The sequence below is a fragment of the Pelodiscus sinensis genome, chromosome 17, assembly GCF_052426305.1.
Source record: "Pelodiscus sinensis isolate ZL-2025 chromosome 17, ASM5242630v1, whole genome shotgun sequence".
Classification (NCBI taxonomy): Eukaryota; Metazoa; Chordata; order Testudines; family Trionychidae; genus Pelodiscus; species Pelodiscus sinensis.
The window spans coordinates 3,319,208-3,335,283 of record NC_143068.1 but is presented as its reverse complement, the minus strand read 5'-3'; the positions used below and the strand labels follow the sequence as shown (position 1 = coordinate 3,335,283).

The following is a 16,076-nucleotide window of genomic DNA, read 5'->3' as shown; positions in this document are numbered from 1 at the left end:
GTCTGTTATCTTGTTGTTGAATGGGTACAATTCAAGGGAATCCTGCCCCTCCTGTTTCAGACACCAGCACATTGTATTCCCTCCAAAGCTAAGCCATGGTTCATCTCCTTAGCTGAAGCAATTGCACCCCGTAGCCCAGCCACAGGGTGATCTCTCGGCCTAGGTTATTCACACCACCAACATCCCCAAGCCCTAGAATCCAGAGAGAGAGCGAGAGCCAGATGCTGTGGTGTTGGCTTATATGCAAATTTCCTGCTGGCTCCCACCTTCCTTCACAAAGTGCTGGGAACTGCTGATGCATGGGACTTGCATGGGCCATTTCCTGATTTTGCAAGCTGAAGAGCTGGGCTCTGGTGGTGGTGGTCAAACACTCTGTAGCACCTATTGTGTGTAGAATGTTATTCTGGTGCAAATTGGTGTACAATTTCCCCAGGAGTATGAACTCTGGTCAAATCTGTGTGTATAAAGGGTTACTGGATTTGGTAGTAAAAAGTCATTCATCTGTTGTGAAACTGCAGACTTATTGTCTGCAAGGTTGGAAAAATAGTATTTTTAAACTGTCTTTGATTCTTCTGTTCCTTTGATTAGGGAACAGGCTATACAGACGCTGGCACAGAAGACTGTCTAAATGTTGTTGAAATGGGGAGCTAGAATTCCAGAATTTCTTAGGTTATGAAAGGGTATGAGCAGTGGCCTTTCAGAACAAAGTAATTCCTTTAGCCCTAAATATGTAAAGAATGAAAAATGCCATAGCAAACTAGAGAAATCACAAGATTGGATCAGATGAACCTGCTGTGTAGTGAGTGGGTTTGTTTTAATTTTGTTGTTTTATTAGTCATCTTTTGGAATCACTGAAAAGGTTATGCAAAATCCAAAAATGGGGTTACAAGTTCTTACCTAAGACTTAATTTCTTGTTTTTTTTTGTCTCTTATTCTTGATAGATTTGGGATTTGCCATAACAGCTTTTTCTGCTTACCATATTCCTGTTTTGAGGGAGGAGGGTTGGATTATTTTTTCATCCTTTCCTGACAGGATTCCTCAGTCTGAATGTTAATCTTTCAGTTATTTGATCAGTGAGACTGTATGACTGAAGTCTGATCCATGACTTGATTAGCTTCATTAACACAAATATTAACTTATATATACCCCTGCTTCTGTAACTCCAATTCATGTGATTAAGTGGGTTTTTCCCATGAAAGTTTATGCCTAAATAAAGCTGTTTTGTTACTAAGGTGCCTCATTGTTTTTGCAGGTACAAACTAACACCGCTCCCACTCTGAGACTTTGCAGTCTGTATTTACTAGGGAAAGTTTTTTTTTTTTTTCCTAGTGCCTATGACATTTGCAAGACTTTCAGGGTTGCAAGACAGAAACCTCTTAGTACAATTTGTAATAGTTCTGACATATTCATATTTGATTTTATAATTAAATTTTTCAGTATTGTTTCTGAAGCGTTCTTTCAAGTGGAGCTTAGTTACTTCACTTCCGTATTAAAAGGAATATTAACAATTAACTTTCCTATCAGAAAATATACCAGATGAAAACACTGGGTCAGATCAGTGCTTTCAAACAGGTCTGAGGTTGCTGAGACAGATTCCAAGAAAAACTTGGAGACTATTATGCTACGGTTTGGCAGCATGCTTGTACTTGCATCTTGTCCAGCGTTTCTTGAAGCTCAGTTCATAGAATCACATCATGGTATTCAATTCTATGACAGATAACTGTGTATTCTGTAGGTGTTTAAATGAAGTAGAAAATTAATATGCATTGTAATAGTGCTGATAGCACTTTGGCAGATGATTAGGTTTGTCTGAAATTGATGTATAGATTGTGTTCAGTGACTATGAATACAGTAAAACCTGCCTTCGTGACTACCTCTGAAGAGGGGCCATATGTCATGAGTGACCTCTTGCAGAGACCACAGAATGTTTCCTCCCTATAATTTAACTGAGAAGAGCAACTCCTTTTGATGACCTTTTCTTACTCCTATCTATAAAAACAAACCCATAGGAGAAACAGATCTTCGCTGATCAGTCTGTTGGTTTCTTTGTTTATAGGGAAATATTTTTGTTTTCTTTTGAATGTTAAGGTAACTGCATTATACAGCCTGGTACACACCATGAATTGGAAACTTGAACAAACAGTAACTTTAAAGGATGTGAATGGTGTACATTACTGTATGTTACAGTTTAAAGTTAAAAAGTCAATATGGAAAAGAAGAAAAAAATACTTATCCGTAGGGCTTGCCAAGCCGCGGCGAGTCCTGCTTGCCAGCTGCGCGGAAGCGCACGCTGCGCATATGCAGACTACGCTGCGCGGCCCCTCCAGGCTAAAATCTACTTACCACAGGTCAGTAAATTGCCTAATTTGTTGAGCCCTGCTAATCCAAAGTATTCCTTACACTAAAGCAAAATACAGGTTGATCCTCTCTAGTTTGGCACCCTTGGGACTTGAGCAGTGCTGGACCAGAGAATTTACCGAACCACAGAAGGTCAGTATTGTCTAGTAGCATTATGAACACTTCTACTGCTTATTGGGCTTTTAAAAGACATGGTAAATTAGAACTAAATAACAGCATGGAACACTGAGGGCAAGTATTGGTAGAAAAGTCTTTATGGGACTGCGGGGAAACTTGGCTACGTTTATGAGAACTGGATATCCAGCTAATTAAAATCATGCAGACCAGAGCGTACCACACTACAGAGTTTCAACCTGCAGTGTCACAGTCAAAAGCTTGCATGTGTTGCTGTCAAATTGCCCAGAAATTTGGAATTGGAAAAACACAAATCCAAAACTTGTTACAATGGAAGGCAGACATCCTCACCGATTTGATTGAAATGCAAATTCTTCAATGAAAATTAAATGTTCTTCGAGTGAATGTTGTTCTCCTGGCACCATAGATCCAAGTTTTGAAGAGCAGTAGTCAGCCGGACTGTGCATGTGTGGTTAGCGTCTCGTGCAATTCACACCCTTTTCCTCGTGTGCAGTCCGGCTCCCGCCAGCTCCTTTGTTGCTGCCTTCGGTCCCAGATGGAGCAAACTCCTTTCCTTCGCTATTTAGTCACAAAAATAAGAATTTTGTAGTTAGTTGTTAGTTCTTGTTAATAGTTATACTTGTAGTTAGTAGATCTTCGTTAAAAAAAATATTTGGCTTACTGGCTATTTTTTCTGCCCCCCCCCCCCCCCCAAAAAAAAAGAAGAAACAACCAGAAAAAAGGAAGAGAGCGACAAGGCAAAAAATACTTAAACTTGAGGTGAACCCACGATAGCTCCTCTCATACAGTGTTGGGCTCACTAGGTTTAAAAAAATGTGACACTGGTCACAAACGCATGCATTTTTCTTGTATTAGATGCCTTGGAGAGGCACATGTGCCTCAGAATTGCCCAAATTGCTCAAAACTTATAGGCAGGGCTTGCAGAGACAGAGCGATGTGACTCTTCATGCTCCTGTTGGATAAAGCGCTTCTGCCTTCGGAATCAACATCATCCACAGCTCCTTCTGACCCCCCCAGGGCCCAAAAACATAGGGTTTGTTCCCCCACTACTGGGTCTCTGCCTGAAAAGCGCATTTTCTGGCACGCTCTCTACCACCAGCACCAACGACCAGGGTCAGCACTGTGGACAAGCCCAGTGTGTCTGGTACCGCCTCCAATGGTCCAAAGACTTTCTAGGACCTGAAAAACTGTCCCAGGGCACTGTCACTACTGACAACGGGAACCGACTCCCAGCGCCTAGCACTGAAGGCACCAGGAGCTGCACCTACAATTCCCGCACCGCAGTCCGTGGCACCAGCACTACCGGCTGCATCGGCATGGGCACCCCTCCTCCCCCCGGCAGAGAGGAAGGAGTGTGGAAAATCAGATAGATCTCGTAGCCCTAGCTTTCCCTCGCCAACCTTCTTGCCAGCACCGTCCCTTTCACCACTGGCACTGAAGTCACCACCACAGTGCTGCAAGTCTCTCTCTCCATTACCTCCTACACCGGGGCATGCTTTCCATTGCACCACCCACCTGAGGCACATGTGTCTCTCCTCTCCCTTCCTCTAGGGGCTCTGTGACACTTTACCATTCCCCAACCATATCAGGATGTGCAGTGTGCTGGGAGGAAAACAGGAGCATCTACCCTTCCAGACACTCATCCCCAAGGATCACCATTGGTACAAATACAGCCGTTCACAGTATTGGTCAGTTAATTGTCATTGCCACCAATCTTCATATTCAAGACACTGGTCGCCCTGCTGCTACAGACCCCCTCATCCACAACGTTATGAGCCGTCCCTTCTGCCTACCATTAGGCATCACAGCCCACCACATATACCTTTCTCCCCACTGCACCATTCGGAACTGGTGAAGGGTCAGTTATCAGAACCCAACACTCAACCATCTACTCCCCCCCCCCCTCTCTCCCCCGACTGATCGTTCCTTGTCATCTCCAGACGAAGCCCCAGTCATCCCCAGGGGGATACGTCATCTATGGACGATCTTAAAAATCATTGGAAGCAACTCTGCATGTCAACGTCCTAGAGCTCAGGGCTGTTCTCAATGCCAGCAAACATTTCAAAACACATGTTTCTGGTGCCACAGTCAGCATCTGCACCAACAACATCGCTGTGATGTACTATATCAGTCACCAAGGAGGAGCCCAGTCCCACTTCCTTTGTATGGAGGCAGTTCACCTATGGAACTGGTGTGTCCACAAGAAGATCACGCTTATAGAATCATACTTACCAGGAATCAGCAACACTGCGGTGGAGGCTCTAAGCCAGGGGTTCTTAACCAGTGAGGTACACCTCCCCAGGGGAGGCGTGAAGAGGATACAGGGGAGGTGTGAGGTGCCTCCAAGAAAATTTATCGCAATTGCCTTCTCACTGAATAAAATTCTAAAGTTTAGAATGCTTCTTAATTAATATTATGAATTAAAATTATAAACAGTAATTTCTTTTTACTTCTAGAAATCGGCACAGTACGATAGCAGTGCGAATCAATCAGGCCTATGTGATGACACACTACAATAACAGTATGCGAGCATTGCTGACTTTCATCTTCAAATATTACGTAAATTTGTTAAGAGAAGGTTCAAAGTAAAAAGCTCGTATTATTCATTTAGGCATTGTAATGGAGTTTGCTAACCCCATAGTGCCACTAGCCATCGGACTTGGGAATTAGCTCAGATGGCTGCATCCAGCTGGCTCGCCAGGTCCTAGGGTTCAGGCAGGCCTCGGCTTCAGCTCAGGCCAGTTCTCCGAATCGCCAGGCACCTGTAGAGCCATGGGTTCCTCTAGGTCAGAGGGTAGCCCTTCTGGTCGGCTTGGCCAGGCCTCGGCGGCTCAGGCAGGGAAGCTTTCGCTGGCCTGAGGGAAGGTGGCTGTGGGAAGCCCAGGCCAGGTCTCAGCCTCGTTAGCCAGGAGCTCTGGGCAGGCCTCTGTCTCCCTCAGAGGCTGGGCCCCGACTGAGCTCCCTGGCAGAGTTCTTATCCTAGCCACGCCCCTTAGCTTCCTGTCAGGTGAGTGGGTGGGGCTAGGCTGTGCACAAAATGGCTCTCAGGTGTGTGAACATGAAGTTTACTTTCAGGGGAGGTGTGAAGGTAACAAGGTTAAGAACCCTTGCTCTAAGCAGACACTTTGCACCACACCATGACTGGGGACTCCAGTGAGATGTTTTCCTATACGTCTTGTGCTGCTGGGACTTTCCTCAAATAGACCTCTTTGCCTCCTACAAAAACTTGAAATGGAGGCAGTACTGTTCCAGAGCCAGGATCGGCAAGGTGACACTTTCCTCCTTAACTGGAAAGGTCTACTGCGCTATGCGTTCCCGCCTACCATGCACATCCCCAGAGACATAGAAAAGATGAACATGTATGAAGCCAAAAGTGATTTTTTATAGCACCTGCATGGGCTCGCCAGCAATGGTTTCCCTCTCTTTCTCGGGATGTTTCTTTTTATCCCCTTCCCAAACTTCCCAACATACTGACCCAAAACCACAGGACCTTTCTTCGACCTCACGCTCTCCAAATGACAGCATGGTTCCTCATTGGTTCTTGGACTGTGAGAACCTCTGCTCTTCACAAGTCAAACAGGTCCTGATACATAGCAGGAAGGACGCAAGAAGGACAAAAGTGGTGAAGATTTGTCTACTGGTGTAACAATAGGCAGCTGGACCCACATATTGTACCTTTGCATGAAATCCTCAAATTCATCCTAAAATACTCTGGGTTAGCTATCACATCATTAAAAGTACATCTAGCAGTTATCACTGTCTCCAGACTGTCTATAGACTGCATATCCATATTTTCGCACTCTACCGCTAAATGGTTCCTCAAGGTTAACCATCTCAGTGTGTCCCACCACCTCCATGGGACTTGGATCTAGTCCTGGACACCCTCACCAAACCACCCTTTGAACCACTGGCGACAAAACCTCTACAAATAGTCACAATGAAGTTGGTCTTTCTAAAGGTGATAACCTCTGCCCTCACCCAGCTTTCATCCCTAAGATTTGCTCAGAGTTTCATATTAACAAACCTTCTGATTTCTGGCATTTTTTCCCAAGCCTCACACCTCCATTAGAGAGGCATTAGTACATATCCTCGATGTACGTAGAGCACTAGCCTTTTTCATGGACAGAACGCAGGACTTGAGGAAGACCCAGCGTCTACTAGTGTCTCCAGTAGATTGTTATAAGGGACAGCCACTCTCCTTTTAATGCATCTCGAATCTCACTGTGTCCTGTATTGAGAAGTGCTACACCGTCCACAACAAACAATTCTCATCAGCATCCAATGCTCATTCTACCAGAGCCATATCGACATCCATGCCATTCCTATGAGGATAGAGATGTAGCCGTGTTAGTCTGTGTTGATCTTAATGGATTGTGTTGATCTTAATGAATCTTAATGGATTGTGTTGATCTTAATGGATTGTGTTGATCTTAATGGATTCCTATGAGGAGTTCCTCTTAGGGACATTTGTCAGACAGCCAAATGGTCATCTAATGGCACTTCTATAAAGCATTACGCTATACTACACCATTTGGCTGTGGTCTCGTCAGTGGCCTCAGTAGTACTTTCCACTATTAGACCATGACTCCGAGTCCCACCATCCAGGTGCTCTCAGACACTGCTGGGAAGTCACTTCTAGTGGAGCACCCATGGGGACATCACTCAAAGAAGAGGAAGTTAATCACCTTGTGCAGTAACAATGGTTCTTTGAGATGTGTCCCCCTGTGGGTGCTCCACTACCTGCCCTCCTCCCCACTTTGGAGTCTCTATTCGTACTTGTTTTGTTTTAGATACTCGGGAGGCCGAGAAGAACTGGGCCGCGCGCACGAGGAAAACTGTTTGAACGGTGCGTGAAACTGACTGTGCATGCACGGTCTGTCTGGCTACTGCTCTTCAAAATTCCTATCTGCGGCACCAGGATGTGCCTGATACGTACAGGGGAGCACTCACAGGGACACACATCTTGAAGAACCGTTGTTACTGCCCAAGGTGAGTAACTTCCTCTGCTCAAACTAGAAACAAACAAGTTTCTCACTTATGATTCGTTTAAATGCAATGTTGCTCATCATGGATTGTCTCTGGCCCAGTGTTACAAATCCAAGCCATGAAATTCAGAGGAATTGGAAAGTGGGGAGTTTAAAACCAGCAGTGACTGGGCTTGAATCATTTAAGAGAGACAGACATCCTTGCTTTTGGCATATCATGCATGAGCATGGCGACATTAATTAAGACATAGTTGCAGATTGGAAGCAAAAATTTGCTGAAATCATAAGAGATTATACGTAATATAGATGAAACTGGACTATTTTTAAAGATATCAGAGTTAGCAAAATCCTCCATGTCAAAGGCAAGCAATGTGTGAAACATTCCAAGAGTGACCCTTACTTTATGTAGCCACATGAACGGAAATAAAAGTGTATGCTGATGGCTAAATCCCAACATCCATGAGGCTCTGGCAAGTTGAACGTCAAGGAGTTGCTTGTGGAATGTGAATTTAACAGAAAAGCATAGATGAACTCTGCGCATCTGGAAAAATGATTTGACTTCAGATTGCTATTACAGGGATGTAAAATTCTCTTAGCAGAAGACACCATAGGCCATATTCCTGTTAAACTCATAAATATTAAACTCTGCTTCATTTCCCCCAAATAGCGCACCTGTATTACAGCCTATAGATGCTGGAATTATCCACATTCTAAAACTGAAACAGCAAATTATATTTTTTCATCAGAGGGAATCTGAGCTAACTTCATTGGGTCCAGTGGTTTTTGAGTTGGGTTTTACTTTTGGATGCAATACTCTCTGCTCATTGAGCATGGAGTGAGACTGAGCCAAGCATCAAAAAATGCTTTGATAAATGCAGACTGACCAACTGAAGATCTTAATCTAGAAAATGAATATGAGCTTCCTTTTGGAGTCATTAACATGTGGCAAGTGTTTTTGCTGTGCCAGTTGAGAAGTGTTTAATGACACTGCAATAGCTGATGAGGCCATTCTTTAGTCAGAGCCTGCTACAAAACTAGAAGACTTCAAGCCATGTGACAACTCTCACAGTGACATACAAATTGATGATGGGGGTAGCAAAGGTTCCCATGAACTCCTGGGAAGAATAATTTGAGGCTGAAACCAGAATATAATGAAAAACATTGTAAGTATTACCACTAGTAGCCTTTTTATACATTGTAAAAGTGTGTATTTGACATCAGGCCTTTGAGGAAAGACCACCTTTACAAGTGACCCCTTCTGTTGATTCCCATGAATGGTCACTCGTGGCAGGTTTTACTGTAGCTCTGTCTATAATGCATTAATTATGAGTTATATTGATGAAACTTCAACTCCTGTTTATTGTGTGTTTTGGTTTTTAAATATTTGTTGTATTTAACCATTTCAAAATGCAAAGACTCATGTATTTTTCACTTCCTATCTTCTCTATTTTAGAACATTGTGAGTAATGCTAGGCCTAAGGAAAGAGTTCACGAAATCCCTTCATCTCCTGAAAAACGGGAGAAGTTTAAAGAACAGAGGAAAGCATCTGAGAATACTAAGAAGGGCAAGGATGAAAAGGCATTAAAGACAGAAAAAAGATCAAAACAACCAGATAAGGAAGGAAAAATAATTATCTCAGAAAAATGCAAGGTCTCTGAAAAAAATATACCTAAGAATGGGAAAGAAGACAAAGAAAATATATCGGAAAATGACATGGAATATTCAGTAGATACACAAGTTGAGAAGAAATCTGAAAATGAAAGTGTAAAAAGTCCACCAGAAAACACAAAAGAAACTAAAAGAAAACGTGGCAGACCACCTATAACACCTCCAACAGGTTAGTACTTAAAATGCATATTTAGGCAGCTTTCTAAAATTCTTCTAGGGAATTGGAAATGCTGAGTTGCTCAGTCAGCATTGTGTTCTTTACTGATTTGGGGCTTGGGAATTTTTGTTTCAATTAAGTGGAAATAAATGTTGCTTTGATAGCACTTGTTTTAATCAATCGTTACTGTGGAAATGATAGAGCTCAGCTCATTCTTTACAGCCTTAAGGTCATGACAGCCAGCGACATGTTTGGTTGTGTTTAAGTGGCATTGGTAGAGAGGTCAAAAAATTGAGTAATAGAGACATCGTTTTTAAGGAGATGATTGCAGAACTGATATATAGACACGCTAATATGACAATATGTGATTATATAAATGGCATTACATGATTAAATTAATATGCTTACTATAAGAGTTAATCATGATGTGCCAAAATAGCTAATAAGATGAACAAAATATTCCAGAATTATATAGAGATAGTAATATTTGTTGTTGAGAAAGTAGGGATGTAAAATTTTGATTAATTGGCTAATTGAATTTGATGAATCAATAAGAGTGCCTCCGCATTTGAAGTGTAGAAACAGCCCTGGTGGCGTTGCTCCACTTCAAAGGTGAAAGCGCTGTGGGGAACATGAGGCCAGTGGGGGACTCAAGCAGTCCCCCTCTGGCCCTGCGCTCCCCACAGCGTTTCATAGTGGCAGTGCCACATGGAGCCTGGGACCAGTGGAGGAGTCCCCAGCTGACCCTGGGTTCCATGCAGCACTGCCACTTTGAAGCCGGTCCCCAGCTCTCCCCCTCCTTGCTGCCTCTTTCTGATAGAGGCAGTGGAGGGAGGGGGGTGCGGAAGTGAGTAGTTGACTAGTATGTCTGCTATCGGATAAGCATTTGCTTATCGGATAGTCGACTAGTTGTTCACATTCCTATGAGAAAGTTATGAAAAAATGAGTGTGAATTTTTAAAAATATAGACATGTAAGTAGTTTAACTGACTTTAATGGTAAAAGTCAACTTTCCTTCCTATGGTTTTATCTAAATTTATAGCGCAAAGTTCTCAAACATTGCAGTCAATAACATTAGAATTAAGGAGGAGGAAGATACCCAAAGGAGGGGAAGTCCCATCGAAACGTCCTCGGATTGAAAAAAACTTGTGTGAGTATTAAAACAAGTATCTGGATTAAACAACGTATTTATGATGTCAAGTATCAGAGATGGGGATTCAGGTCGATGGTATTTTTTGTGGTTGTCACCCACCACTAGCTTCAGGTACTTCAAATGTGAAACCTCCTGTTGCCACCTACACTTTAGAGGGGATGCCTTCTGAAAGCATGGTCATTGCCAGAGACAATCCCAAGAAACTAGTTTGGAGTTGAAAAGGGTACTCGTTGTGAGCCTTGAAGTTAGTGTCATCGTGTACTAAGCCCTGTTGAGCTGCTGAGACCTTCAGGAATTGTAAAAGCATCTGCTGTTGTATTCTTAGATCAGAGGGGAGGCTGGGAGTAGATATCAATATAGGATCTGCTTCTGATAAACTTTCTTCAGCCCTGAGGGGCAGACTGTGGGAAGAGTCTCAGAAGATGATGTTGTGGTTATGGTAAGCCTACAAGAAGCTCTGGATGCAGCAGACACTGCCACCAGATCACTGGCAATGACCATGATACAACCTTCATTCTGCTTTCAGGAGGCAACATTGGTTTCCCAATCACAAATCAAGGGAGGGTGGAGTGTTATTGGAAATATTTGTCTTGGGGAATGGAAGCTGGATAGTTGTTGATCAGAGAGTATACCTGCTCTTCTTCAGTCAGGAATAGCCTCATGTGACACTTTCTCTGGTGCCCAGGATTGTGGAGTCCTTGTTGCTAGTGTAAAGGGAGTTTACCCTGTGATAGCTGTGTTGTCAGCTCTTGTACACTACCAGCCTTTCTACTGCTCAAATGTCCCCAAATGAAATTAGTAGGCAGCAAGTTTAAAACAAAAGGAAGTATTTTTTTTCACACAATGCAGAGTAGGGATGTTATCCATAACCAGTAAGCATCACCAGGTAAGGGCATTGCTTACCATGTAACTAGTCACATCCCTAATCCACAGTCAACCTGTGGAAATATACCTCCCATTGTTTTTGGCTTGCTGTTCTTAATTTACATTTGATGTTGAGAAAACTGCCTGCCTGCCTGGAAGAAACCTGTTTCTTCCTTTAGTTAAAGATTAGACATTTAATATTAGTAGGTATACATAATTTCTCATGTAGTGATATTAATGATCGGTTTATCAGCAGTTTTCGTTTGATATCTTGATATTCTTGATACGTCAATATTAGAACAATATGATAGGTGTGAGTTTTGTCCGGCGTGACAGGAGTTGCTATCAGAACAGTGAATTCCTTGCCAGTTGGCTCTGTGGGGTTTTTAAGCTCATCGCGTAAAACATAGGGCTGGGGAACCTTATTTGGGTAGGGCTGCGCATATGTGAGAAAAAGAGGTGGGGGAGGGGGGAAGCAAAAAACCTCACTGATGTGGCCACCCAATTGAGAAGGAGAAAGACATGCCCTGCATTCCCTTTGTACACCAGTGCCTTATGGGGCCCAGGCTAGTAGACTTTGTGTGCTTCAGTCATGTGAGGTGGGGTAACACCGTTGTGGGTTCCAGTATTGGGGGTGAGCCCTGAGCTTCGGGGACCAGATACTGACAAGCTGTATCCAGCCCCCGGGCCTGAGGTTCCCCACCCCTGCCTTAAGGTGTCATCCTGTAAGGTTTTCACATGTGTGCCAGTAGAGGTCCATTACCCCTTATAATTGATTGATTGATATCTTGAATTCTGATGTGTACAAGATAAAACCAAGGAATTTATCCTTGAATTCAATGAAGGTGCTACACTTGATGTCAATCTTAGCCCATCATCCACCTCCTATCCAACTGTGATCAAGTTCTTCAAAGGCCTGTTTAGGGTATTCTCATTGGTTAAGGACACTGTCACTCCATGGCTCTAAGTGTAGCTGGCTTTACTTTAATGTCTTGACACCATCACTGGATCTAACCATGTCAGTTATATGATCAAGGACACATATTCCTGTTCATCCAGAAATATAATTTATGCCATCATGTGCCAACAGTGTCCTCCTGCTATGTATATTGGACAGATACTTCACCAAAGAATTCATGTCCACAAAACAGACATCAGACATCTTCACAAGGAAAAACCAGTTGGTTTTCATTTCAGTCTACCTAGACATAGTCTTAATGACCTTACTACATGCATCTTACTTCAAAGAGACTTTAACCCCAGATTACAGAGGGAAACTTGAAAACTTTCATTCATGCTTAAATTTGACACTTTACAAATGGGCCTTAACAAAGATGCTAATTACCTTACACGTTACAAAGATACCTTTCCCACTTATCACCCCTGATTATCCATTCATTGACTCATAAATAGCTATTCCCTCCCTCCCCTCGTTCTCCCTGGCCCCACCTTCTGTACTAAATCTGATTTGTCAGTTTAATGATGTGTTCATTTTTTTCATTGTATTTCTTGGGTATATATGGTCATGCCAATTCTCTTCCAAAATATGATCTGAGGAAGTGGGTCTGGCCCACGAAAGCTTATCAGCTATGAAATCATCTTGTTAGTCTTTAAAGTGCTACATAGTTTTTCCTTTTGTTTTAGAAAGATCAGACTAACACAACTACCTCTCTATTACTGTTTGACTTTTTAATGAGTATTCCTTGAACAGTTATGAAAAGCATATGTAAATGAAACTGCTTTTGCATGTGTAAATGAAAGCTATGTTTCTAATCCCCATGACTTCATAGAATCCTATTATACTAGAATTGGAAGAGACTTTGAAAGCTTATCAAATCCAGTCCCCTTCCTGCATGGTCAGACTATTCACCATCTAGATCATCTCTGACAGATGTTTATCTGACTTACTCTTAAATAATGGAGATTCCCCAACCTCTGTAGGAAATTTATTCCAGCGCTTAACCACTCTAACAGGAAGTTTTTTCCTGTTGTCCAGAGTAAACCTCCCATGCTGCAATTTAAGCTCCTTGCTTCTTGTACTATCATCAGAGGTTGAGAAGAATTTTTCTCCATTCTTATAACATCCTTTTACTCTTTTATCACAGCCCCTCAGTCTTCTCTTTTTCAGACTAAACAAACCCAATTTTTAATCTTTCCTCATAGATCATGTATCAGAGGGGTAGCCGTGTTAGTCTGAATCTGCAAAAGCGACGAGGAGTCTGTGGCACCTTATAGACTAACTGAAGTGTAGGAGCATAAGCTTTTGTGGGCAAAGACCCACTTCGTCAGATGCATGTAGTGGAAATTTCCAGAGGCAGGTATAAATATGCAGGCCAGGATCAGGCTGGAGATGAGGAGGTGGATCCAATCAAGGAGGATGAGGCCGACTTCTAGCAGCTGATCTGGAGGTGTGAATTCCAAGAGAGCAGAAGCTGCTTTTGTAGTTAGCGAGCCATTCACAGTCTTTGTTTAAACAAGCACTGAGGTACAACCGCATATGCTCCAACCCCTCAGACAGAGACCTACACCTACAACATCTTCAACAAGCATTCTGTAAACTGCGATACCCACACGAGGAAGTGAGGAGACAGATCGACAGAGCCAGACGTGTACCCAGAAGCCTCCTGCTACGGGACAAGCCCAAGAAAGAAACCAACAGAACACCACTGGCCATCACCTACAGTCCCCAGCTAAAACCTCTCCAACGCATCATTAGTGATCTACAACCCATCCTGGACAATGATCCCTCGCTTTCACAGGCCTTGGGAGGTAGGCCGGTCCTTGCCCACAGACAACCCGCCAACCTGAAGCATATTCTCACCAGCAACTACACACCGCACCATAATAACTCGAACTCAGGAACCAATCCTTGCAACAAACCTCGGTGTCAACTCTGCCCACATATATACACCAGCAACACCATCACAGGACGTAACCAGATCAGCCATACTGTCACTGGTACATTCTCCTGCACATCTACCAACGTAATATATGCCATCATGTGCCAACAATGCCCCACTGCTATATACATCGGCCAAACTGGACAGTCCCTACGTAAAAGAATCGATGGACACAAATCTGATATTAGGAATGGCAACATACAAAAACCTGTAGGGGAACACTTCAATCTTCCTGGACTCACAATTGCATATCTAAGAGTAGCCATCCTGCAGCAAAAAAACTTCAGGACCAGACTTCAAAGAGAAACTGCTGAGCTACAGTTCATCTTTAAGTTTGACACAATCAATTCTGGATTAAACAAAGACTGTGAATGGCTCGCTAACTACAAAAGCAGCTTCTGCTTTCTTGGAATTCACACCTCCAGATCAGCTGCTAGAAGTGGGCCTCATCCTTCTTGATTGGATCCACCTTGTCTTCTCCAGCCTGATCCTGGCCTGCATATTTATACCTGCCTCTGGAAATTTCCACTACATGCATCTGACGAAGTGGGTCTTTGCCCACGAAAGCTTATGCTCCTACACTTCAGTTAGTCTATAAGGTGCCACAGGACTCCTCGTCTCATAGATCATGTTTTCTGGATGTGTTTTCAGTGAAAAGTGTTGCATTCTATGTTCTCCAAAAGCCTTCAAGGTTCCATCTCTGTTTCATAATATCCCTGCTTAGTAGTTGCAAGCAGTGGAACCTGCACATGGACAATCACTCAAAGGAGAATGGGAAGTTACTTAGCAGTTCAATAACGTGAGAGAGGTAGAGGCATAAGTGACCTGCAGGCATTGTCAAGCTTTAATGTTTTCATGATTAACAGCATATTTCACAATAAAATTGAACTTATTATGCCTTTTAGCTCAGGAAAAGTTGAAAAACTCTCCAGACAGCAATGAAAGAGACCAAATTAGGAGACGATCCTCAAGGCTCTCATCCAGTGGTAGTCATGAGATTGTAAATACAGATCTTGTAAAAAAAAGTTTTGTTGAAATTGGACCTTTGAAAGATCCTACATCCAGTCCAAAGGAACCTGAGGAAAGTAAGTATTTGTTGTAATGGTATGCTTTTGGGTAATGATAGCCAAGAGTTGAATCGTGTTATAAACTGTTATTAAGTGACTTTGCCTTGCACAGAAGATTGATTAAAGCTGAATGTGAAATCAATTTTGTGTGCAGTTTGACACATTAGAATTCACTTACACTGTGGACAGATTGTCCAAATAATCCAGAGAAACAGTTTCTCGAAGATAGGGGTATCCTTGTTGGAACTAGTTGAACTCGATAGAATAACCATTCATTTAGTCACTTATTAATTACTGTTGCACCTTTGGAACCCTGGTCGTAGACTAGCGCTGCATTGTTAGGCTCTGAACAAACACCAAACAATATGACGCTACCTGCCTTACCGTGCTTGTATTACTTTGGATATGCTTATTCAAAAATTAAGAGGGAGGGGAATGCAGGTTTTGTTTCACATTTTCTTATTATCCACCTAACACACAAATGGAGAGACACAACAGGTCTGCTTTTGCATTAGGTCTTGTGATTTAGAGTGCTCCAGTGCTTTGTCTATCTGATTATTTTTGTGTATTTTGCCTCCACAAACCTTTTTTTCTTTTTCTTTTAGTTCAGTTAGAAATTCCTGTTAAGTCTGACCAAAATTCCTGTGAACAAGCATCTCAATCTTCTGGAGATGTGTCATCAACCACACCAATTGATGAGAACATCAGTTTAAAGGAAGAAAAATCTGATGACCATGAGCTTTCCTTTGCACCTACTGAAAGCCAAGAGCCTTCTGTTACAGGTTCAG

General features: G+C 42.7%; 1 protein-coding gene across 13 annotated transcripts in view; it reads left to right on the top strand.

Moving 5' to 3' along the window:
* PHF20 (PHD finger protein 20) overlaps positions 1–16,076 on the top strand; it is a 191,700-nt gene that overhangs the window by 61,851 nt on the left and 113,773 nt on the right. For 12 of the 13 annotated variants that reach the window (XM_075900760.2, XM_075900762.2, XM_075900761.2 and 9 more), the window contains 4 exons: positions 8,933–9,317; positions 10,347–10,454; positions 15,127–15,306; positions 15,894–16,070. In XM_075900760.2, coding sequence (XP_075756875.1) covers positions 8,933–9,317; positions 10,347–10,454; positions 15,127–15,306; positions 15,894–16,070 — 850 coding nt within the window. The remainder of the gene's footprint in view (positions 1–8,932; positions 9,318–10,346; positions 10,455–15,126; positions 15,307–15,893; positions 16,071–16,076) is intronic. The other variant, XM_075900759.2, reaches the window with a different exon arrangement.